This window comes from Marmota marmota, unplaced genomic scaffold, assembly GCF_001458135.2.
Source record: "Marmota marmota marmota unplaced genomic scaffold, marMar, whole genome shotgun sequence".
Lineage (NCBI taxonomy): Eukaryota > Metazoa > Chordata > Mammalia > Rodentia > Sciuridae > Marmota > Marmota marmota.
The window spans coordinates 13620036-13646661 of NW_026000249.1; the positions used below are offsets into that span (position 1 = coordinate 13620036).

General features: G+C 38.7%; 1 protein-coding gene across 3 annotated transcripts in view; it reads right to left on the minus strand.

Annotated features, from left to right (window-relative positions):
* Pcyt1b (phosphate cytidylyltransferase 1B, choline) overlaps nucleotides 1-26626 on the minus strand; it is a 90506-nt gene that overhangs the window by 52851 nt on the left and 11029 nt on the right. Inside the window, exon 1 of one of the 3 annotated variants that reach the window (XM_048796309.1) lies at nucleotides 11678-12027. The exons of 1 other annotated variant lie outside the window; for it this stretch is intronic. In XM_048796309.1, the coding sequence (XP_048652266.1) occupies nucleotides 11678-11794 (117 nt within the window). In that variant the 5' untranslated portion in view covers nucleotides 11795-12027. Of the gene's footprint in view, nucleotides 1-11677; nucleotides 12028-26626 lie in introns of those variants that run through there. One more of the 3 variants, XM_015488094.2, reaches the window with a different exon arrangement.

Below are 26626 nucleotides of genomic sequence, written 5' to 3' on the forward strand. Positions count from 1 at the left end.
AATTGGGTGTCCTCGATTGTCTGGTATTTTCATTTGTTTCAGTTTATTGCAATATGTTACAGTTTACCTAGACCTTGATAAATGCCTTTGTGGGTTATATCATTTAGATTTAACAAAACCAACACTCACAAGATCAGCAAGTGGCTTAAAATAGTTCCTTCAATGAAATAGGAAAGCAAAAGATAGTTTGAGCACAGGTAAACCTGGGCCTTCTACTCCCTATGTGAGTTCTGCATCAGCCACATTATCAGGTATGAACAATGACCACTTAATCTGATCTGATAAGACAAGTGAAGCAAAATTATCATACAGAAGACTATTAGAAATACCCGCTGCCATTAGCATTAAACTTCACCTTCAGGGATGGCGATATGGCTCAGTGGTAGAGCACTTGCCTAGCATGCATGAGGCACTGGGTTCAATCCCAGCACCAATAAAAAAGCCTATCACCTTGAGTGTGTGTGTGTGTGTGTGTGTGTGTGTGCGCGAGCGCGCTAATGATAGTATGAAGCTATTATAATTATCACAATACTCTAAAATGAAGCATCCAAAACATGAAGACAAACCTCCATGATTTTTTTTCCACATTTCAATGCTTGATGTTTCAAATCAGATGATGCTCAATCCAGTACTTTACTGTTAAATGTTAAGTGTTTAGAAGCCTTTTCTAAGCTTCCCACAATTCAATAGTGAAAAACCAAAGTCCCATACCATTGCAAAAACACCCGTTCTTCATGCTACAGTAAAACTAGCTGCTCTAATGTGTAGAAAAAGAAAATATGACATCAAGCTATAATGCAGCTCTTTATCAGATAATATATTTAGAAGACACATAGAAAATATTGCTGAATATTAGAAGAAACAAGCATTAGAACAAATTATGGAATGCACAATGTTTGCTATGTAGTCAGATGGAAATACAGATATTTCTAACATGTCTCAGTTTGAAGTATTTGCTAGATTGTTTTAGTAATAAACCCCCTTTTTTCCTGAGCCACTAAAAGAAAGATGTTCCAAGGAAGATATATTGTATAAAATGGATGACTTCTTTAACACTCTAACAAAAATAATATAGGGAGGGATTATGTAATTATCAATGAGGTGATTGCTTTTCCCTTTGATCCTTGACTTCCTACCTATTTAAGAAATAACTTTTCTGTTTTATTTTCATGATCCTTTATTGGCTCTCTAAATGCTCTTCTTCAAGGTTCCATCCTAGAAGATTGTGAGGTAAAGTAGATTAATTTAACCAGATTTCATGTAGAGACAGGCAGATATAGGGAGGATTCTAATAGCTTTAAGTACAGCTCTTCTGTTTTTCCCCCCTCTATGAACCTGATAGGAGGGCTCAGGGTTAGTTACTTCCAAGAAATTATCCCTGTGGTAGGATTATTCTGAGATACTCTTGCTAGCTAATCATTTCCATCCATTTCCTTCTGAGTCCAGAAACTGACTGTGAGACCAGACCATTGTTAGATAAAGCATAAAAGTTGAGGACAATGGATTTTAATTCACAGATTATATGAATAGCACTGGACTGGTCCTAGAAATAAGGCAAATTTAGTTCAAGGGCTCACCTAGGCTCTCAGTGGGGCTTGGATATAATGGTCCCTAAAAGGTCTGAGCACAGTTCTATTAGTAGCCAAGAGCTGGACCTAGAGATGGATTCTGATACCACTGTTAGAATGTTAAATATTAGACACCAGAATTATTTGGAAATGGGAAATATGTGGTAGAGTGTATTCTTTCTCCATTACTATGGTCTGGATATCTTCGAACTCTGTACTAAAGAATAATATACATACAAAAAAGTATACATGTCCTAAGTGTGTGACTCAATGAACTTTCACAAGCTGATCACGTGCAGCATCCAGATCAAGTAACTGACTGCTGCCAGCATCGTTCATATGCCCCTCCCTCTTTGCTGACTTCTAAAATCATAGGAGAGCTCTGCTTCTTTTATATTTTATAGAAATAAAATTGTGCATATTATTTTATGTCTGACTTCTTTCATCCAATATTGTTTGTGAGAGTCATCCACAGTCCTGCAGGTGGTTTTATGTTCTTTATTCTCATTGCATGGATATACTTCATATTGTATGAATATACTACAATTTATCTATTCCCCATCTTCTGGGCATTTGGGTAGGTTCCAGTTTGGGGTGATAATGAATAAAGGTTACTAAAAACATCCTAATATTGTTTTTTGGTGACCATATAAAAAAAATTTCCTAGGAGTTGAACTGCTGAGTCAAAAATATTTACTTTGAATTTCTAGTGTTATTACAAAGAGCCTAGACATCCTATTTATTTCTTTTCCTTGTCTTAAAAGCAGAAGATATGACATGTTAGGTCTAAATACAGCATTGCTCAAAGTACATGCAGATACATCTTGCTTCCAAATCACCTGGGGGTTTGAGCAGGTAGGTGACTCTTCACTCATGGGTGTTTGAGAACTGTGCATAATAAAAATGGGATTTTAGAAGTCAGACAGATCTGATTCTAAATCTCAGCTTAATCAGTATCTGGTCTTTAGGAAATTATTCTTGATTTTCTTATAACATGGGGTATAGTAATTCTCATTGCATGGGTCTGCAGCCCATTTAAATGGGATAACTCACATAGAGCATTCAACACAGTGCCCAACACAGTGCAAACTATGATTGGTTGTTCCATTTCCCCTACAGAGAAAAATGTGTAAGACCTCTAGCCTTGGACCTAGTATAGAACAATTACCTTATAACTAAATAATTTGGAAGTACAATAAAATTTATTATTATGTGACTGTGCCTACAGTCAATATTAGGCACACTAGAGATGAAGCACAGAAGTCTGCATGTGCCAGGAATGGGTTTTTGACATCATTTGGTTGGCAATAAGCTGTATACATCATTCATGATGTTTCTATTAACCTATTATTGCTGTTGTTATTTTTCTTAAATACCAGTTTAAATAACCCTTGGCGTCCTTTTACACTGATGTCAGGTTCAGCATGCATGAATTACCTAGTGGAAAACAAAAACACCAAGTCAAAGACTTTGGCGAGAGGGAGGAGATTATATGAAAATGAATCCTGCTCAATAGGCTAGCCCCGTGCAGACCCGCACATTATTATACAGGCGCACACTACTAGAGCTTGCTGCTTTATTTTCTAATCACTGTGTTTTCAAGTCTGCCTTCAAGATCGTTGAGTGCTAAACTGTCTTTTTATCCCCAAGCAAGGTCAGCTTCCCCAGCCTCCCATACAACCCGGTTCACGCTGGGATAAAGAGGAAGGTAGGAATGTTAAAACAATAATACTATGGTCTGAGGCCAGCAACGGGTAATCAGACCCTAGCAAGGTAGAGGCTGTTACCTGGGAGATTATTGGAAGAAAATAGGCCTCGCCTGCTATGACTTAGTCTGTTCCTACCTTCCTTGCTTTCTCCTTTTCATCCTGCTCCCAGTGATCATATGGAATAACTCTTTTTCTGCATTCATTTCCCTAAGGGTCACTGAGAAGCTTTGTGCAGGGCACCAGTTAAAGATGCAAGAATTTCAGGACTATGGCCTGACCCACTGCCAGGTTTTAACCTTAAGTATTAAGCTTAGTGGGATAACACCTATTAAGAAAGACTCCTCTAGTTCAATGTCATACTGCCACACCTCCAAGAAAGCCCAATGTTTCAAACTTCAGTATTATGAAATAGATAAATTAGAAGTTATTGTTCACATTAAGAAAAAATTTCAATATAGGTTTCTTTAAAAAATGAATCATAACATTACAAATATAATTCAGAATACATTTAATATTTTTGAGGAAATATCTGAAGAATAAATTGGAAGACAGCAGACATGGTTCATATAACATTAATATAAGACTCCAAAGTGTTTTGCAAACATTTTCATCCATATTTAGCCAATGTTTTACCATAAGATCTCTCAACCTATTTTACCCCAAATGAATAAAACCAAAAGAAGGTGAGAAGTGGGGTAGCCCTGATTTTATTTTTATTTTATTTTTTTTTATAATACTGGGGATTGAACCCAAGGGTGCTCTACCATTGAGCTACAGCCTCAGCTTTTTTTTTTGGGGGGGGGGCTCTTGCTAAGTTGCCCAGGCTGGCCTTGAACTTGTGACCCTCCTGTCTCAGTCTCCTGAGTGTCTGGGATCACAGGCGTGTACCACCACATGTGTAGTCCTGACTTTTGATAGGAGCATCAGGATAAACAGAGAACATTACAGCGGACTATGTTCCATGATGATAGAAGCTAGAATCATAGCCTAAGAACTAGAGATCATCTGTCTATTCATTGTGGGTGATAAGACTGGGGTTCACAGAAGAAAAGTGATTTGCTTAAGTCCACACAATAATTCAATGACAAAACTGAGACTAGAATGAGACTGCAGGATCCAGCAAGTAGAGACCAAGTTGCAATATACTTGTTTCACCAGCTCCTGGATCTTTCACTGTGGACCAGTCCAGTTCTCCATGGCCAATTGTAGATTTGCCTTGATGGGAGTTACTGTGGAACCCCACAGGCCACAAAGAAGCAGATCAACTTGCTCTCATCACTACACATCTAATCAGGAATCAACCGAGCCTTTCCACTTTCCCCTACTCCCAGGCTGGTGGCCTCTGAAAAGGAAATACACTGGAGCTGGATTCAACTTTCCAGGCTATCCTGTAATTAACTCTGCACCTGCCAGAACTAAATCACCATGATTTTGCCTTCACATTTACCAATAAAATGGAAGCCACTAGATAAGAGGGGACTTCGTTTTTTAGTCCCCTTCCTGTTATAACTTGTTCTTCTCCAAACTATTCTTGCCTACATCACACAGTGGGAAAGGTACCATTTTTCCTTCCTGAAGCCAGTCCTTCCACAGATTTACTGGAGCCCAATCCCTCCAACCTAAAGGTCTTTCCCTGCATCAGTTGTTCTCATCACCTTTACCCTATCCCTCTCCACTGATCCTTTTCTGTTTTATTTAAGTTAAAGTTACTGTCACCTTAAAAGAATGAGCCAGCTGGGCATAGTGGAACACGCGGGTAATTCCATAGTGGAACACGCGGGTAAGGCAGGAGGGTCACAAGTTTGAAGTCAGCCTCAGCAATTTAGTGAAACTGTCTCAAAAAAATGAAATAGAATTGGGGATGTAGCTCAGTGGTAAAGCACTTGCCTAGCATGCTTGAGATCCTAGGTTCAATTCCCAGTACCAAAAAATAAAAGAATATATAAATTAATCTAAAAGGCTGGGGATGTAACTCAGTAGCAGAACAGTTCCCTTACCATTCATGAGGTGGTGGGTTAAACACCAAGTACTACAAAAATGCCAACCAAACATTTTGACATCTTGGATGGATGGAAGAAAAGAAGGAAGAAAGGGGAAAAGCTAGATGCTTTTGGCCCTAACCTCTATTTTCTCCATTTCTTGGCACTATACATTCTATTTGCTTACCCTTTCAGTTAAGTTTCCACTCTCCTACCTCCTAGAGTCTCTTCGACCTACTGCCATCTGGTCCCTACTCCCACAACTTCACTGAAACACCATCTCTGACTTCTTCCTAAATCAAATCTGAAATTCTTGCTTATTTCTTCTTATCTCACTTGACCTTTCTGCTGCATTTGCTTCTATTGGATGTTCTCTCCATGGAACTTACCCTGCCCTTGGTTCCCTGATCTCCCAGCCATTTGAGAAATACCTCTCTCTCTTCTTTTCATGATCCTTCCTCTATCGGCTCTTTAAATGGTCTTCCTCGGAGTTCCATCCTGGAAAGATTCTGGGATAAAGTAGATTAATTTAACCAGATTTCATGTAGAGATAGGCAGATATAAGGAAGATCCTAATATCTTTAATTACAGCTCTTCTATTCCCCCCCCCTCTAAGAATCTGAATAGCTCAGGGTCAGTTACTTTCTAGAATTAAACCTGTAGTAGGATTATCCTGAAGCATTCTTCCTGCTAATCATTTCAATCCACTTCCCTCTCAGTCCAGAAAGTGATTCAATTTCACATCCATGTGGTCTATGCTGATGTCTCCTAAATTTAGATCTCCAGAGTTCCAGAACAAAATATTAACAGACACCTATAAGTGGAAGTCTTCATGGTATTTCCAACATAACATTCACAAACTCTTCTCTCATAGTTCTTCCATTTCAATGATGGCACCCATGGGCTGGGGATGTGGCTCAAGCGGTAGCGCGCTCGCCTGGCATGCGTGCGGCCCGGGTTCGATCCTCAGCACCACATACAAACAAAGATGTTGTGTCCGTCAATGATGGCACCCACTCACTGGAACTGGAAAACTTAGTCTTCACTGACCATGGCCCACTCTCAAACTCAATTATCAAGTCCTGGTTCATCTACTCCCTTAATGTCTCCCATATTCATCCAGCTCTCTTTTTCCCCACTGCCCCACCATAACTTCAAACTTATCAACTCTCATTTAAATTACTCTAACAGCTTCCTAAATGACACAGATTAGGATAACAGAAAAGATATGAGTGCAAAATATGAAATAAGAAAAGTGATGTTTGGTTTTAGTTATGATGACATACATGTATATGTGTATTGTACAACACGAAAAGCATTTGTTGTTTTTGCTCCTCAGAGCTCATCCTGAACAGGACTGGGCAGGCAGATGATTAAGATCCCTCTAAAGCTACATGTGGCCAGTAAGCACTTGACATTGGCTAGTCTCATTTGCAATGTATTGCAAGTATAATATACACACTGGATTTCAGACTCAGCATGAGGAAAAGAATGTAAAATCTATCATTAATAATTTTTATATTGACTGCATGTCAACATGATAATATTTGGAATACATTGCATTAAATAAGATACATTATTAAATTAATTTCACCTGTCTTTTTTTAACTTTTTAAACTGGCTACTAGAAAATTTTAAATTACATATGTGGCTTCAATGGCATTTCTTTGCATAGCACTGCTGTAAAAAAGTTGGAAAGTGCCACCCACAACAGGGGCTTAAGAGCCCCTCAGAAATAGAATGATTGTTTCCATGTCCCCAAATTTGTTTTGGGTCAGGATATTTTCTTCAGATGGAGTGACTTAACTTGGGGATCAGGTTAACAGAGCCCTCCCTGCTGGGAAATATTTCTGCTCAGTGAATAAAATACAGCTTTTAAGAAAGTCCAATATATTAGAGCCAAACTTTAAAATGACTCTCTTAGGGATCTCAGCATCTTGGCATGCTTCCAAATAACAAACTACTGTCTTCTACTAAGTGGAAGTGATCTTTAAGGGCAGGGATTATGGATTTTCTTTTATATCTTTCCATAGCACCTTGCTGTGTCTGGAAGTTGTTGCCCACTTGACTGACTGTGGATCCTGTTGGTAGGGGTTGGTAGGAAATGGAGTTTACTCTGTTACCTTATAAAGCTTTCCATCATGAAATCCTTAACATTTCCTCACTGCCTGAATGATGATATGTGTATCTTTTGATTTCTATATGCTCAAACACAAAAGTAAAAGAAACTACCCATCTTATATTTGAATTAGGTCTATTTCTTCCACAAGAAGTTTATCATGAGGCAGATGGGGGTTTGGAGGGATAGTAAAAACAAATTTAATAAAAGAATGGAAGAAACAAATTCATTGATTCCATGCTCGATACACTTGACTATTATCAATTTGTAAGAAATGGATGTTGCATTTCAACAGAGACCAGCAGAAAGGTGTCTAATAATAACCTTGGGCAGAATTCCCATTGACCACAGTAAATGCCCCAAAAAGCTTATGTTTGTTTATTTTCACCAATACAGCACATTGAGAATGTCTCACTTATAAAATGCATGCTGCTCTGAGTGGCTAAATAGGTGATGATACTAGTAAAGGAAGCTACTAATGTCTGGAAATCCAACCATCTTTTTTAGTACTACTGGTCAGCATCCTACATCCCAACTGACATAATGCGCCTTCTGCAAGACAGCAGTCTCTTGGCACTGCTCCGCTTTGAAGTGAAGCCCAAAATGAACTCCTGCTAACGTGGCATATTGAACCAGCCCTTTTTTTTTATTTCCAAGGCCTTCTCAGTTGATCCGTGGCACATCCATCTTCATGGAAGTGACTATTGCAGGCTAGAATTACAACTTCCTTCTGATGGAAGAATGCACCCCTAGAAGAACTTGACCAAGGTCATTAACCAAATTCTCAAGCAGACAGCTTTTAGGGTGGCTAGGCCTTATTAGAAAGGGTTTATGGAGTGCCTACTTGGCTCAGAGGCTTTTTCTAGGCATAATCAGAGGCCTGGGGAGATATGAGGATAGTCCTTGCCCACAAGGAGTCCTTATTCCTCAGGAGTTAGATTACATCATATCACCCAAGGTCACTCAGTTTCTTTTCTTGACTGTCAAGCTTATGAGTCACCTTGCATCATGTTCAAGCAGGAAAATATTGAAGAACAGAAAACCAGTCAGATATTAAGAATATGCATTATAACAATGGAAAATAGAGTATTCAGAGACATCTCAAGCCAGAACACCATGGTAAGGAGATAAGAGTAACAAGATTACATTACTTAAATACAGGCTCTATCATAAAACCTAAATGATTTTGTTACTACTTTTCTCATGTGTATATGTGTGCGTGTGGCACTGGGGATGGAACCCAGGTCTCTGTGTATGGTAGGCAAGCACTCTACCACTGACTCACATTCCTATTCTTTTTTATATTTTCTTTTGAGACTGTGTCTGGTTAAGTTACTCAGGCTGATCTCAAACTTGTGACCTCCTGCTTAAGACTCCCAAGTAGCTAAAATTACAGTCATGTGCCACCATACTTGGCCTTTTTCTAATGTCTTTAGCAGTGTTATTTTATTCTATTTGTCACTCTCCTTTCTTTTAAGGTACCTGGGAAAATACATATATTCTGTTCACAAAAGTTTCCCTTTGAAATATGATTTAATTGTATCCTCAATATCATCAATATGCTATTTACATGGATATAAAATACAGAATTCTTTAAAACCTTGTTTACTCAAGGATGCTGGCTTTCTTCTTCACTTCAACAACTGGGAGAAGGAATCTGATGTCTGAAGGGAAATCTAAGTGTGGAGTTTCATTCCTAAGCAGGCCCCTCTCCAATCCTTTAGGCACTTTCCAAAGTTAGTTAAGCCACTCAGTAGCCATACCTGTTTATGGCCATGGATGGTGTGACCCCCATGTGATCAGGAGAGAGATGCTTGGGTATCAGGAGAAACACAAGATTAATAGAATTTGAAAAAAATGAAGATATTAGCAAAGCTACAAAATCAACAGAAACTCTTAAAACCCACAAAAAACTAACTTCTCATTTTCATGTGCCACACACTGTCAACAAACTTTAAAGTAGTGAGCATGTGCCTTAGTTATTAAGGTAAAATCACTAGCAAAGGATACTTCAGCTATCATATGTAAATCTAAAGTCAAAATATAACCAACCCTACAGCGATCAAAGTTTGCTAATAAGAGAAAAGGTGCTTTAAAGATTAAGTGGTTGTTTATAAATTGGTTGCAAGTACCTATTTAAACAGAACCAATTTCAGTAGCGCACAATAATGATGAACATTGTGGAAAATTTTAATCAAAAGTAGGTCAAAGCAATTGTTTCAACAGTTCAATTTCTATACATCCCTGTAATACCTGATCTTGTGTGTGTGTGTGCGCACGTGCACACACACACACTTTCTCTCTCTCTCTCTCTCTCTCTCTCTCTCTCTCTCTCTCTCTCTCTCTCTCTCACTTTCAACCAGAACAACCAAAAAATGGGAAGGGAATGTATCTCAAGAGTGTTTTGTAGGGCTGGGGATGTAGCTCAGTGGTAGAGCCTAGCATGCACAAGTCCCTGAGTTTGATCCCTAGTACTGGGGTTGGGGGTTTGGTGTGTGGAAAGCAGTGTCTTTTAAGGGGAAAGATCTAAAAATCGTTTGGGTTCAATTCTTAGCTCTGCTCTTTCAAGGCAATGTGACCTTTGGGGGAAGTCACTTTCTGTGAACCTGTTCCCCATTTCAAAATTGAGTAGGAGGTGAGGGTGTAAACTGCAACCTTTATGTGGTTCTTGAGTTACCCCCTGGGATGAGCTGTCAAAAGTGAAAGTGGAAAGCAACTTGAACTTTCTTCCCTTGATTTCCTCTGCCCATCTTTCTCAGGTAGAAGCAACCAAGGAACAGAATAACTAAGTGAAAAGGGAAGAAAAAGAAGCAGACAAATGAAGCAAAATGATACATAATATGGAGCCACCTGTCTCTCCCTTGCCCTTTATCTCTGAAAAGTATGAGATCCAAATCTGAACATGAAGTTTACTTAAAAGTACATTCTGGATGATCTTGCAACATAATTTTAGTAGCCATTTTTTCCAATGCTAAATCATGAGTTGTTTGTTAGCTCTAAGGAATGCCTCAGTTAACAAACTTATTGGGATATTTTATACTCCATAAGAACATGAATTCTACATTGTGTATGTCATTCAGTAACTATCCAAAGGCGTAGGAAGCAGTTAATATTAAAATTCCCTAAGAAAATTAGAAACATAATGAATAAAAACCCCACAGGGCTCTAATATAACTTGGTTTTACTGTTTTTTAGGAAGTGGTTCTAAACCTGCTTTTGAACCCTCATTAACCCTTAAGAAATGACAATTCCATGATGGGATGGCTTTGACATCAGTAAGCCTTTATTTGGGGCTACACCACAAAATCCTTTAAAAAAAAAAAAAAAACTCTTCCCCAGGTCAAACTTCACAGCCAATCAAAATATTGCACCTTTTAACTTGAGAGAAAATTATAAAGGATAGTTCTAGTGTGTCTCTTGGACTTGGGGGCTCAAAGAAAGATCTCCTCAAGTTCCGCAAGACTTCAAGCCACAGAAAACTCACCACTTATTTGATGTTTTTGATTCCTTGAGCACACATGCTGAGATGGTTGAGAAGGAACTTCCACATCTAGTTAAGGGATCATGACCAATGCCGGAAGAGGAACTCATCAAATTTGGAATACTGGTTACTGAGACGGATGGAAGCTCTGAGTGCCCCGTTTCTACACTTTCATTATTAAAGGCATGCAGCCACATTCTAAATAAATGTAGCTTCCCCAGGTTTCCACTATCTGAATAGAAACCCTCATCGCACACTCCGGAAATCTTTACAATTCATTTTAAATGCCTGTTATTTCTAAATATCATGCAGAAAGACCCCTATTTATTTTTGATTTTTTTTAACAAATGGGGGTAAGTTTTGCTTCCAAAATTGGCATTAGGCACAAAATTGGCATTAGGCACAAAGATGAGTTGAGGACCGAATCATTCCTGAGCTAGAATTTAGAACTTAACAAGGGACTCGTTCCAAGCTTTGCGTAGAGAAAACCATTTTAAATTTGCACTATAGGATTTTTACCTCCGAACGAGAATACACCTAAAAGGAAAAAGGCCATCCCCTCCTCCCAAAGCACACACAAAAAAAACAGCATATCCCAAGCAGCCCGTTTCCTACCCAGCCAATACAATAATGCTTTGTAAGCTGAGAGCAGCGCCCGGTATAGAAGCTAAGTATAAACAGCTGAGAAGGATTAGGCGGTAGCTCCATTCTCATTTACATGAAAATCCTCTAAGCATCGTTTTCCTCTCTGGCTGCGGGCGCATAAGGAACTCTTTTGTGCCATAGCCACGCATACATTTGCATCCTTTGTCTTTACTTACCAGTCGAGGCTGTGGGCATGTGTGCTCTATTTCCTCCATGGTTTCTGAGGGAGGCTCATTGGAAAGGGATTTTGGGATACCTGTTTCTGACTCAGCATCAGTGGTAAGTACTGGCATGGCCAGCGAATGCTCCCTCCAGCTCTACACCCTCTGGGAGTCGCCTCCCAAGCAGAGAATGTTTTCTTTGTCACGTATTTTTCTCTTCCCTACCCATCCCCCTTCTTCCCTTCTTTCTCTCTTCCCTGGGGGAAGCAAAAAGGTTACCCCCCTCTCCCGCCCCTTTCTTTCTCCGAGAAGCAAAGAGGCAAGGCCTCAGTTTATCACTATAACAACCAGAAGGCACTGGAGCGGCTGGTGCGGGATACAGTATCCTCATTTGCATGGAGCGCGCTGGTTGGCTACTGTCATCATAGTACCACTCCAGTGGGGAGCGGCCAGGCCCCATTGGCTGGCCAACCGTACCCACGGGCCGAACTTGCTGCTTTTGTTTCTTCTATTTAATTCTTCTGCAAAGGTCTCGGTCCATTTTGGGTAAGGGACCCGGGTTTCACTACCCAGATAAAATAAAACCACTTCCTGAGGGACCTAGGATGCCTCTAGAAAGAACATGACAGACCTTCACTAAAAAAAAAAAAAANAAAAAAAAAAAAAAAAAAAAAAAGACCAGGTCCTTGGCATGAGTGTATGATGTGCTATAGCCAGAGTATTTGCCAAATAGAAGTCACCCTCAGGACAAAGGCACTTTTGAGCCCAAATTCACTGTGCCAATTGCCAGCTGGCCTCCAAGGATCTCTCAGGGAATTCACTGTGGGCACCTGAATGTTCACCCCCTGGACTGCATGCAACAGGAACAGGAGCAGATCCCCCTGTGGACTGATGTAGCCCTGGAGTCTATCCCTGGGGCTACCCTAGGATCCACTTTGAAGGAGGTAGATTGTCTTTGACAGCCTGCCTGCCACTTCTGGCCACCCTCACCAACTGCTTCCTGTCAGCCACTCTTACCCCTCTGAAGAAATCTAGCTATTGTTTGTCCTTGAATATACTGTTCCATGTGTTGGTCTATTATCCCTCTGCTCCCATTTTAGCAGTCTTATTTCCTAAGCACTCTGTTCTCAGCCAAATGCTCCTGGCACTCAGAAAAACATCCCAGAAGGAATGTTAAAAATTATGTACCTGAAAGTTTAAATTGTCTGGGAACATTCACATTTTAAGAGGAGTATTCTGAAGATATACACTCAAAGGAAAGAACTTACAAAGGTATTTGTTCTAGTAAAATGTCATACGTTCAATATTAATAAAAGTTATAATCTGTAGCATTTATTAAGCACAAGCACAGAGTGCTGAGTACTTTACTTAGATCTTAATTAATCTTCATAAGAACCTGAAGAAGTTGATCCTATTATTATCCCCATTTTACAGGTGAGGAAATTGCAACTTAGCATAATGATTCAGGGACTCAAAGCTCCCAAGTAATGGAGCTGGCATTTGAAAGATTGGGTGGGGGAGTAGGGTTGCAGCAGGTATAGTAGAAAAAGAACCCACGATGGAGTCCTCTTAAGACAAGTCCCTAGACTTTTAAATGTTTCATTTTTTTCTGTAGTTGTGGTTTTTATCCAAGTGTGGTCCAAGACCAGCAGCACCAACATCAGCATCACCAGGGAACTTATTAGAAATGCTAATTATTGACCCCACACCAGACCCCAGACCAGATTCAGTAGGTCTGTGGAGGTGCTGGATTTTGCAGGGTTTTATTTATTTATTTATTTATTTATTTATTTATTTATTTATAGTTGGACACAATACCTTTATTTCACTTATTCACTTTTATGTGGTGCTGAGGATCAAACCCAGGGTCTCGCACGTGCGAGGTGAGCACTCTAACACTGAGCCACAACCCCAGCCCCTTTGCAGGGTTTTTAAATTTTGTTTTAAATTGTAGTTGGACATAATACATTTATTTATTTATTTATCTATTTATTTGTTTGTTTATTCATTTATTTTTATATGGTGCTGAGGATTGAACCCAATGCCTCACACATACTAGGCGAGTGCTCTACTGCTGAGCCAGCCCTTGAATCTTATAGTTTTAATAAGTGCCTGGGATAAAAATACCAACACTGCTTCCCTTATAGAATTGTGGGAGATCAAATGAGATATCATGTGAACACCTTGTAAATTAGAATGTGCAATGCTAACATAAAAGGACATTATTTTTATTACTCCTCAAATAAGCAAAGAAGGCTAGCCCTAAAAGAAGGAAATGAATATTGCATCAGAGAATTATATAGTTTTATGGTTATAGATCCTATCACATTGTCAAGGTGTTGTCACCTGATAGTATATTATCTATGCTCAAGAGAACTTCAGTAATGCATAAATTCCAGTGATGTTTGGGTCATCTGAAGAGAGGCCATTTTCTTCTTACCTTATTTGTCCTCCTAGAAACACAAAATACCTCAAGGTACAGGTTTGACTTTAAGAAGCTAATCAACATGGAAGGGCCAAGACCTGCATTGTTTGAGAGCCCCATTTTCACCCATGCTGGGTGATGTGAGAGTGAGATTCGATCTCAATATTTCCTTTGCCTTAGAGCAGTGGTTTTCAAAGGGTGATCCTCCAAAGAACAGTAGCCATTCTGGCAACTTGTCAGAAAATTTCATTCTCCACCCCAGACCAACTGAATCAGAAACTGGGTTCTAGCAAAAGTTCTTGGTTTGGGATACATTCTGACATACACTAGAAGTTTGAGAACCACTGACTTGGAATCATATATTCACCTTTGAAAGCACCTCACTTATTGTATTCTGGGTCACTGAACTTCCAGTTTGATTCCTCATTGGTCCTCTGATTCCCTCTCTTGAAAAGAAGCCTTGCTTCTCCATCTGTTTGTTTAGTTGAGTTTTGATGTCTAGCTGAGTCCTTATGAACCCCTCTTTTCCCAGAGCCTGGACTATGTCCTTATGCCCCCAGCCTTTTCTGCCTTAAAGTGGAAAGTTGTTCTCTTCCTCTCCCCCCTATCTTCCCCTATCCCATCAAACCAAGAGGCTACTTTTGCCTAGAATGAGTATCTTCATCACATCACCCATGTTAGACCCTTATTCATCCCAAGTCCTTGAACTTCTCAATTTGGACTTCTAACCACCCTAAAGGTCAGCCCTATAACTAATTGCAGAAGCATTAATCCTACTCTAGCCTAGCCTTGATTCTTCTGTCCTTCTCCCAGCAACCCAGTGGTTGAATCCCAGCATGTCTTGCAATCCTAATGGCAGAAATAGACTGAGGCACCACTTTGAGAAGAATCCTTACTGGATCCACCCACTTTGGAGCCCAGTCTTGGCTGATACTGCTACCTGATTTAGGAACTTTTTAATAATACTTTATTTAACTTGGAAGTCTTGTAATACTATCAAGACAATTAGCTGAGAATGACCAGTTGATTCCACACTATGGAATTGCATATTCTACAATCCTCCAGGGGTTACAGTAAGGTAACATATAAAGGGATAGCAGGAAAGAGTTTATTGGGGTTATGGAATTGTTCTGTATTCTGATTATGGTAATAATTATACAAAACCAATGTCTGTATTAACAAAATCTCCACAGAGGCTCAGCATGTGAGGTGGCAGTGGCACATGCCCATTATCTGGCAGTTTAGGAGGCTGAGGCAGGAGGATTGAAAGTTCAAAGCCAGCCTCAGCAACTTAGTGAGGTCCTAAGCAACTCAGTGAAATTCTGCTTATAAATAAAATCTAAAAAGGGCTGGGGATGTGGCTCAGTAGTCAAGTGCTCCTGGGTTCAATCCCTGCTACTGAGAGAGAGAGAGAGAGAGAGAGAGAGAGAGAGAGAAAGAAAACTCCTCAGAGGACATTTGTCAGTATATGCTAACAGCCCTTAAAATGTTGATACCTTTTGTCCCAAGGATTCCACTTAGAAACTTTTCTCAAAAAGATTGTTTCTTATGGGATTATTGAGGATTTTTGTTTTCTTTTTTAGTTTTTCTATGTATAAAAGTATTTTTTAAAAAATATTTTTAGTGTTGATGGACCTTTATTTTATTCATTTATTTATATGTGGTGCTGAGAATTGAACTCAGTGCCTCACACATGTGAGGTAAGCACTCTACCACTGAGCCACAACCCCAGCCCCTATAAAAGTATTTTAAAAGAGTATATATTAGTGGGCTTGGGTTGTGGCTTAGCAGTAGAGTGCTCACCTAGCATGTGTGAGGCCCTGGGTTCGATCCCCAGCACCACATAAAAAATAAATAAATAAAGGTATTGTGTCCAACTACAACTAACAAATATTTTAAAAAAGAAAGAGAGCATATATTACTCTTATAATCAGAAAAAATGAATATTATCCTCCTTCCAAAAGTAATAAAGGGCTGGGTATTCAGATGGGAAGGAGGCAGAATTGGTTAGCAAATGAGCAAATAGAAAGGTGCATGTATCTCAGTGAGGGGAAACAAGAAAGCTGAAGCTGAGGAACAATGCTATGACCTATCTCCAGTTAGCAGAAGGAATATGTTGGAATCAGGCTGCTCAGAAAAATCCCCAAAGAATGCTTGGAAACAGTGCTCCTGAGTCCTGTAACCTCTTCAAGTAGGACATGCCTTCTGTGAGACTTTGTTACATCAGTGTTGCCCTAACATGCACCACCATTATTGTTTCTGCAATTTATTGAGTACCTTTTACATTTTTAGCATTATGATAGGTATTTACTACCTGTCACCCCCACAACACTTGATCATATGAGTGTAGTGGCCCCACTTTGCAAATGCAGAAACTGAGCTATAGAGACCTTCACTTAAGCTTAAAAGAGATCTACATTACAGATGTATCATTATGTATCATCCTTCCCACCAGTGGTCTTCATACTAACATCAAATTGTTGAAAATACCATTCCCAAAGATCTGCAGAGGAGAACTAAAATCTCTTTGGGGCAGATGCTGTCTGAACCTTGTCCAAATCCCCTCAGGCCTTACTATGGTAGTCAACACCTGGCCCATTGCCAACTGCCAGCACCTGCATCTCCCTGCCTGAGGGCCTTTTCTGACCATTAGAGCCTGATGCCTTTCCAACATCACAGCAGAGGCAGAGCTAAAGAATTCTCGACCTATAACTCAGTGTATGACTACCTCTGCTCCCCCAGCCCTCAAGCAAATTGCATGTTTTACTCCCAAATTGCCCAGTGGGTTTAACTTCCAATTGCCACCAATAGCTTGCTTGACAGTGAACCTGTACTGGATATCTTCCTTTCCTTGCCTCACTTGCCCACATTCCTGAGGGTGTTTCCTGGGATTGCCTACCAAATAAACTACGTAAACTGGAATCCTTCCCTTGGGGTCTACCTTTGGGTCCTCTCAGACTAAGAGGATATTTCAGTTCCCCATTGTAAAGTTCTAATTTTTGGGGGGTGGGGGTGGGTTCTGAGGATTTAACCCAAGGGTGATTTACCATCCCTAGCCCTCTTTATTTTTTGAGACAGAGTCTCACTAAGTTGCTTAGGATCTTGATAAATTGTTGAGGCTGGCCTTGAACTTATGATCCTCCTGTCTCAGCCTCCTAAGTCACTGGGATTACGGGCATGAACCAGTACACCACAGCACCTGGCTTTAATATTTTTAATGGTAAAATACCTTTCACATCCTCATCACTTATGGATAAAAGTGAATCATAAGGTAATCTATAAATATATTTTAGCCTTTTAAAAATGCATTAATTTTAAGTTTTTTTAAAAAAATTCTATTTTCCAATCTTTAGTAATGCAGCTGGAGATTTTATATACATTGTTTTAAAATGTTAGGACAATTCTATCAAAAATTTAAAATTATTTAGCTATAATTTTTATGCCATTCCAGATACCATACTGCTCTTAAAATTTATCACTCAGGCCACATGTAAAACATTTATTCCAAATCCTTCCCTGATACCATCACTCCTGATTCCACTATTCTTCCACTTTTCATTTTTTTCTCAGTCTCAAGTTTACCAAACAAGGAATTTATTACAAAGAAGGGAGGAAGATGGAAAATAGAGGGTAAAGTTGACAGAAGAATTTTAAGATTTCCAGAAACCAGTATTACCTCTTATGGAATTTCATTATTTTTTCATCTTTTAAAATTTTTATTTTTATTTTTTAAATACTTTTTAGTTATAGATAGACACAATACCTTTATTTATCTTTATGTGGTGCTGAGGATCCAATCCAGGACCTCATACATACTTGGTGAGCATTCTACCGCTGAGCCACAACCCCAGCCCCAAATTTTATTTTTATTTTTAAAAAATATTTATTTTTTAGTTTTAGGTGGACACAATATCTTTATTTTTATGTGGTGCTAAGAATGGAACCCTGGGGCTGGGGATGTGGCTCAAGCAGTAGCGCGCTCGCCTGGCATGCATGCGGCCCGGGTTTGATCCTCAGCACCACATACAAACAAAGATGTTGTGTCTGCCAAAAACTAAAAAATAAATATTAAAAAATTCTCTCTCTCTCTCTCTCTCTCTCTCTCTCTCTCTCCCCCCTCTTAAAAAAAAAAGAATCGAACCCTGTACCTCATGCATGCTAGGTGAGCACGGTACCACTTGAACCACATCCTGAGCCCCAAATTTTTATTTTTTGAGCCACATCTCCCATTCTCCAGATGTGGCTTAAAGTTAGGACCTAAGACCTGACAGTGTGAGCTGGGCATGATGATGTGCACCTGTAACCTGTAGTTCAGCTCCTTGGGAGGCTGAGGCAAGAAGATCACTTGAGCCCAAGAGTTAAAGACCAGCCTGGGCAATATAGCAAGATCCCATCTAAAGAAAAAAAAAATCCTGATGGTCTGGAAAAATCTCCATTATACCAAGTAATGAAACTTGTACATATGTCTTTTCCATTCACTCTGGGAAAGTCATGGTAATAAAAAATATTTTGCAGCGGAAACAATTTCACCTCTCATGTGGCACTTTTACATATTAAATTATATCAGATTAGCACACTGAGATTGCCAAATTTTAATACTAAAAATTTTAAGATGAATAAACCAATTCATATAAAATGACATGGCAATGTCATACAGTGAGTGATAGAAGTATCACCTGATTCCAGGCCTCCCGAATCAAAGTTGAACAGTTTTCCACCATATTACACTCCCCACTGTTTGATATAGTTAGATTTGCTTTATTAACATGGTTATTAACTCATATACTTCTCATCATTCAGTATCACCCCTCCCCTCTTTTCTTCTGAATGCATGAAACATGAAGAACTCTTCACTTTTATTCATTTAGTTCATTTCAAATCTGTGCATGCATACGAGCATCTGGATTCATTGTAGGTGCCTGCATTTACTTATGACTTAAAAATTAACAAGGTAGCATTGCCAGATTCATCAGTGGATTAAGAATTGGATGTATACAGGGCCATGACCCATAACGGCCATTAGGAGAAAAATTAATGGTGAGATATAATAGAGCTTCAAAACTTTTTTTTTTGAAAAATGACAAAATGGAAACTGTTTTTGTTTCATTCTTAAATGTATTTTATTCTTTTTCCACTTTTATAATAGCCAAAAAAAAAAAATGACCTTCACTCATCCATTTGACCAAAATTTATCAATTCAAAACACAGTTGTAATGTGCTGGGGAGAAATTGAACAGACGCAACATGAAAAACTTACTGCATAAATGAAAATAAATTCTTACATCTAATATTTAAAATATTTGACGTAAGAAAGACAAGCAATAAGGAGGTCCTGAATTCTTAGTACTCAAGGACACCATACTATGATGGTTGTACCTGTGTTTGAGAAGGTATTTAAAGATGTTTTTCTAATCAAAATGAGATGTATTTATCTAAATGTTGATGATAAAATGGTTATAAATATATTTTGTTTTGCTGTATCAAAACAGATATGATGGCAGAGGTTTTTTTTGGCATAAATTAAAGTTGCCCTTAGCTGGAATAAATCAGTCTAACTGACATTAGCAGCTGTGTAGTCAGTAAAGAATTATTGTTGCTATTACTTGGTGGTATTTATAAACACTTTTATTTTCTAAGTGCTTTACAATCACTTATTGTCTAATTAATATCTAATCATCTGTTTACAAGTAATAATCACACATGTAGTGCAGTTTAATCAAAACTCCAAATGCAGCCGCCATCATACTCAAGAATGCTGTGTAAAATTTTGGTTCCTCCTCCTTAGGGTTTGGGTCCAGACATATGACAAACTCATAATGCAACAGGAAAAAAAAAAGGATAAAGATTCTTACTTGTCTTTGAGCATTCTTTGAATTCACAACATGCCAAATATACTATCTGATGTCAGTAGATAAGTAAGACTGTAGGTGATTTTTAACAATGGCTTGATTTCACACATATATTAAAAATTAATTTACTTAACTCACAAAATTGGGTGATAAATGTACAAGGCCAGGCACCAAGTTAACACTGAAACAGATAGTGACAATCACTCTTATGGTGATTTTAATGAAAAAAGACCAAATGTACCAAAAGTGGTTGAGGGACCTTCAGAGGTTAATAATCTAACCAGGTTCAAGTCTATACCAAGCTATGATGGGTATGAACACCTGCCAGTCTTAATTATTCAACATAAATGGATATACTGCTGTTGCCCTTCAGTATCCCCAGGTGTTAATCTATAAGCAATTACAGGAACCATGAAAGGATTTTTTAAGTAAGTGAATGATATGCATATTAATCCAGGTTTTTTCCTCTAGGATGAATTTTCTTACGAGTTGCTGACTCAGAGTACTTGCCTTTTTAAAGCTTTTGGTACATGCTTTTTGATACTGTTATCAAATGTCTTCCAGAATGGTTAACCACATTTACACCTGTTCATATACTGTTAAAGAGTTGTCTTTCTTGGTTATTGATCTGCCATATCCACTTTTATTCCTTCTTGCTGAACCACTAGGCTCACTTTCCTAGCACTGTAGCAAATACTGCAGGATCCTAAGGATTTTGCCTGTAGCCTTCCAAATGTGACACCAATGAGTTCAACTGGCCAGTTGAATAATGAAGACTATCAAATGCCAGGATGGATACATTTATTCACAATTAAACTATTATTATAATCCTTAGATTTGTACTAATAGATTTTGAAGATTTGGTCTCCAAAGTGACTCTTCATCTTGTAAAGATTTGGTTTAATCTTCTGTATTAGGTCCATATGGCTGCTGCAACCATTTATTACAAAGTTAGTGTCTAAAAGCAACATAGGTTTATTATCATAAGTGTGGACCAGGGTCAGAAGTCTGAAATGGGTCTCAGTGAGCTAAAATCAATGTATTGACACAATTGCATTTCTTCTGGAGGCTCTAAGGGAGAATCCATTTCCCTTCCAGCTTCTAGAGGCTGCCTGCATTACTTGGCTCATGTCCCACTTTCTTCCATTTTCAAAACCAGCAATTGCATCATGCTAGCCTTTGCTATAACAGTCTTAATCTTCTAAGTTGTCTGTTTCCCTCTTTCACAGTCTCATCTTCTAAGTTGTCTGTTTCCCTCTTTCACTTAAAAGGACCCTTGTGATTACATTAGGCTCACCAGGACACTCGCTCTCACCTCAAGATCTTTAACTGAATCACATCTGTAAAGTAACATATTGACAACTTTGGGACCATTAACAGACATCTTTGAGAGGTTGTGATTCCACCTACCACACCTTTCTTAGCATGAGCTGGACCTCCAGATATTCTGAACAAAAAGTAGATTATGATTTTAATACTTAGTAATTTATGAATCCCTACTCCTTGTCAGATACAGGCATCATGCCCAATTTGCAGATAACAAGTGGTACTTAGAGACATTAAATAATTTGCCCAAGGTCACAGAGATGGTTAGTAACAGCCAAGTTTCCATTTCAGGGCTGTGGGACTTCAAAGTCCAGGTACATTGCCTGCTGCTTTGGTATCTCAACATTTGCAACACTCTAATCATTTTGCTCTCTGGATAGCCTTCATGTTGAAAGCTTTTCATTTAGTTTGTTTGACATTTAATGATACAACCTAGCTAGATAAAAGCTTTTATTAAGCCCCTATAAATTTAATATTTGACTCAATCAGTAGATGCCAAAGCAGAATGTCATTACAAAACACACTTAAGAAGATGCCACGGCTGGGGATGTAGAACATTGGCGGAGGGCTTATCTAGCATGCCTGAGGCCCTGGGTTCCATCCCTAACAGAAAAAAAAAACAAATGCTTTCACATTCTTTAATCTTTCAAAAAGTAGCATTGATGGATTCTTCCTCTGCAATGTAACCAGAACTGGATTCACTGTGTTTGCTTCTCTGTGGGTGACATGTACATCTCTGAATAATAATGGGTGATGCAGGCAAGAAATGATCTTTCCAAAAGCCCACAAGTATACCAAATACCATATTTTTGTATGTGGTGCTGGGGATTGAACCCAGGTCCTGGAAAATGCTAGTCAAGCATTCTATCACTGAGCTATATCCCCAGCCTTTTATATTTCGTTTGGAGACAGTGTCTCAATAAGTTGTCCAAGCTGGTCTCAATTTGAGATCCTCCTGCCTCAGCTCCCCCAATTAGCTGGGATTATAGGCACGTGCCACACTGGGCCAGGCCTAAATATCCTATTTTTGAAAAAAAGAGAATCTAATACTTTTGGGGTCTGATATGTCTTAATGAAGTATCTTATTGTCTTCACTCCCTACGTTTCTCAACCTTGATTGTATATTAGAATTACCTGGTGAGTTCAATATCACTGAGTCCTAGTTTCTACACCCTTCAGATTCTGGTCTCATTGAGCCGGGGTGCAGCATCAGGACTTTTAAAAGTTCAGAACCACTGTGGTAAAGCACAGATAAGAGGCTTTATTAACATATGGATTTTGATCCCCAAACAATGCTTTTTTTCAAGACAATTTTGTTTGCATCAAGAGAAGCCTTATTTGTGTATGTGTCCCAAGAAACTGGCTAGGTAAAAACCTTCAATATGTCCAAATACAATCCTTTTACACACCTAGTCTACTACTAAAGTGCCAGGTGAGAGACTATGTCAAATGGCTCACCCACAGGTACTTGAGAGTAATGTAGCCAATGGGCCTCCTCAGAAACCATCCTTTTATAGTAAAATATTCTCCTAAGTAATCAAGACAGCATGAGATAAGCACAGCTTCAAAGAAAAATAATACTTTATTCAAAATGGTTTGAATAAACTTATACTACCACTCAACCATAGAAACTCAAAAGGAGTAAAACCATGAGCAGTGAACCATAGCAGTCCCTAGCACATGTAATATAATCATTGTTCAAAACACATTTGGGCCAGGTGCCTGTAATCCCAGTGGCTCAGGAGGCTGAGATGGGAGGATTGAGAGTTCAAAGTCAGCCTCTGCAAAGGAAGGTGCTAAGCAACTCAGTGATACCCTGTCTCTAAATACAAAATAGGGCTGGGGATGTGTCTCAGTGGTCGAGTGCCCCTGAGTTCAATCCCAGGTACTCCCCCACCAAACAAACAAACAAACAAAAAACCGTTTGGAATAAGTCTTTTGAAATTTCCATCATGACAACTCAACTAATCAATAACTGAGAACCAGTTATTATATCTAAATTGTTAGATCCAAAGAGGTATAATTTAGATTTGTCATAAACATGTCAGACATTCATTGACTTAGTTGTTTCAAAAATATCAGAAACACTTCCTTCCAAGATGTGTTTGGAAGGAATAAGAACAGAGAGTGGCCTATTGTGGTGGGAGATTCTTAAAGGGGATGAGATAATCCTTGTGACCCTGTCTTAAAGTGGAAAACATTAGATACCCAAAATTAGGCTCTGAAGTAAATTATTGTAGAGCAAAGGTTCTAGAGCTTTAATGTGCATAGAAATCACCTGTAGCATTTGTTAACCATAGTTTTCTAGGGCCCAGAGGATCTAACTCAGTAGGTCAAGTAAGGTCCCTCAATTTGAATTTTGATCAAGTTGGCAGATGTTGCCTGAGGTTCACGCTTTAATACCGTTGTAAAGAAATTATAAAAATATAGTAAGTACAGGGGTTTACCAAGTAAGACTGTGGATATAACAATACTTTGTGTGTGTGTATGTGTGTGTGTATACTTTTTTAAAATGACAGAAATTGTCAAAAGGACTTATGAGACATCTTGAAGAGATTCCTGTGAAAGATGGAAAGTTTAGGTATCAATAAGGATAAGAACTGCAATGGACTGAAACCCATTAGATATATTTAAGCCCATGAGTTCACAGTACTATAGGTGGGGGAGAACCCCTAAAACTTTGGTGGGTTCTAGAAAACAAATGCATTACTTTGAAAACTGGAAACTACAGAGAAGGAATCAGACATTCATCTTACCTTTCCTATACAAACTGTCTAAATAGGAGTATCTCAGAATGAGTAATGAAGCAGATAAGAAAATAATGAAGAACGTAATGAATTATCCCTGCTTCCTAACCCCCAATGAATGATTAGATCTATGCTCTGAGCATTAACCACTTATAAGATGACAAAAAGACCACCCTAAATATTTTGGACTTCTGCACTATGTATGAAATATGCCTTTCAAGTAAATAGAACCTGGCTTTGATCCTACCTCTTGATCTGAGACTAAATTACAAAAAATACAGAAGGAATAAAACATATTTTAACACAATGGGGAAGCAATCAGTAAAATCAAAGTTGTGAGAAGCTCTATAGGAAAAACTTTGTTTCTTCAACCAAAAAAAAAAATGTGCAAGAAACCTATGGATTGAGATTTAAAAACCATCAATTAGTCATAATGTGTGGGTATGTTATTAGTATCCCAATTCAAACACTATAAAAACATCATTTGTGAGGCAATTCGAATCTGAACAATTTCTGAATACATGAAGAAATTGTTAATTTGGGGGGTATAATAATGGTATTATTATGTTTATATTTTCCAATTTTTAGAAGTATATACTGTAGTTAGGCACAGTGGTACACACCTATAATCCCAGTGACTCGGGAGACAGAGGCAGAAGGATTTCAAGTTCAGGACCAGCCTCAGTAACTTAGTGAGACCCTGTCTCAAACTAAAAAAATAAAAGGGTTAGGGATTTGGCTCAGTGGTTAAGCACCCCTGGATTCAAGCCCATACCAAAATAAATAAATAAATAAAAACTAAAAGGACCAGGGATGTAGCTCATTGGTAGACTATCCCTTGGTTCAATCCCCAGTACTGAAAAAAAAAAAAAAAGTATATACTGTAGTATTTGCACATGAAATATATTGTTTGGATGTGGGCAGTGTATATAGCTCTAGATCAGTGATTCTCAATTGGATGCAATTTTTCCCCAGAATAAATTTAGTAGTATCTGGAGACATTTTTGTTTGTTACAACTTGAAGGATGGTGCTGCGGGCATTTAGTGAGTGAAGGCCACAGCTAAGCATCCTATAATGCACAAGGCACTCCTCCACTAGAGGGGGTTGGCCCTGCCTGGTCCTCTGACAACTTTGGGTCATGCAGGCAGAGGCTTGAGGTACAGTTCATGTGAGTGCTGGAGAATGTGATCCTCCTGGCACAGGAAAGAATGGAAGGCCTGTGAGGAGTTGTTTCAGGGCCATCTCTCACACCCTTCCTTATCTCCCTTGAAATGCTGTTATGAGGTAGTTTCTAATCACCCCTTCCATTCTGTTGGGAGAGGGGGGTACCTACCCTGCTCCTCTCAGTATACAGTTATAGATAGAAATCCACTTACTTGTGGCCTACAGTGGGCCCCTGAGCAATGTGTGTGGGAGTCATCTGGCCCATTTTGTTTCTGTGTTATCTTTTTCAGTGTGTGAAGATAAGACTATGAGAAACTGGCAGCATTAGCTACTGTTTCTTTTGCTGTCTATGTAAGTAATAAACTGTCTGAATCTAAAAGTGACTTGTTGTACTTTTGCCAGTCGAATCAGTCAGACCTTGGCCTGGCCTGGCCTTGTGTGTGTGCATGTCACAACAAAAAATTATACCACCCCAAATGTCAGTAATGTTGAGGCAACATTGGTCATGAGTTGATCACTGTTGAGGCGAGGTGGGGAGTATGTGAGTAGTTCAAATGGCAATGTATGATTTTGTCTAATTTTGTATCAGTCTGAAACTCTCCATAAGAAAAATTATATTTAAAAAAAGAAAAATTATATATTTTTAAAATTTTTATTTTAGTTGTATATGGTCACAATACCTTTATCTTATTTATTTTTATGTGGTGCTGAGGATTGAACCTGATGCCTCACACATGCCAGGCAGGTGCTCTACCACTGAGCCACAACCTCAACCCCTGAAAATTTTTTTATATATATATATATAAATTTTTTTGTGGTTGTAGATGGACAGCATGCTTTTACTTTATTTGTTTCATTTTTATGTGGTGCTAAGGATCGAACCCAGTGCCTCACACATGTTAGGCAAATGCTCTGCCACTGAGCTACAGCCCCAGCCCCCAAATTTAAAAAAAAGTGGTCACCTTGGTTTATTTGGCATCTGGCAATTTAAGTACCTAAACTCAGGCAATATGCGTAAATGCATGATGTCAGGCTTCTACCTCCACCACAAAATTAAAAAACTGTGTTCTTGAGCAAATGTTTTGACCTCTTTTAGCCTCAGTTTTCTCCACAATAAAATAAGGCTAATAATGCACCTAAGGATTTTGTGGACATTAAATATAAGTCAAATGTTTGCCTCAAATAAATACTTTCATTAGATCTTCCTTTGTTCTTGTTGTCTACTACTTTTCAATACAGAAAGGCAATGAGACCCTTCTGTTATCCAGATAAATCATTTTGATCCACTCAATTTGTTTTCAAATAATTCCCTGAAAAATATAGGTGGCATTAGTATGAGATGTTTTGTTCTGAGGATTTATTTTATTTTATTTTAGGTACTGGGATTAAACATGGGGCGCTTTGCCACTGAGCTACATCCCGGCCACCTCTTTTTTTTTTTTTTTTTTTTTT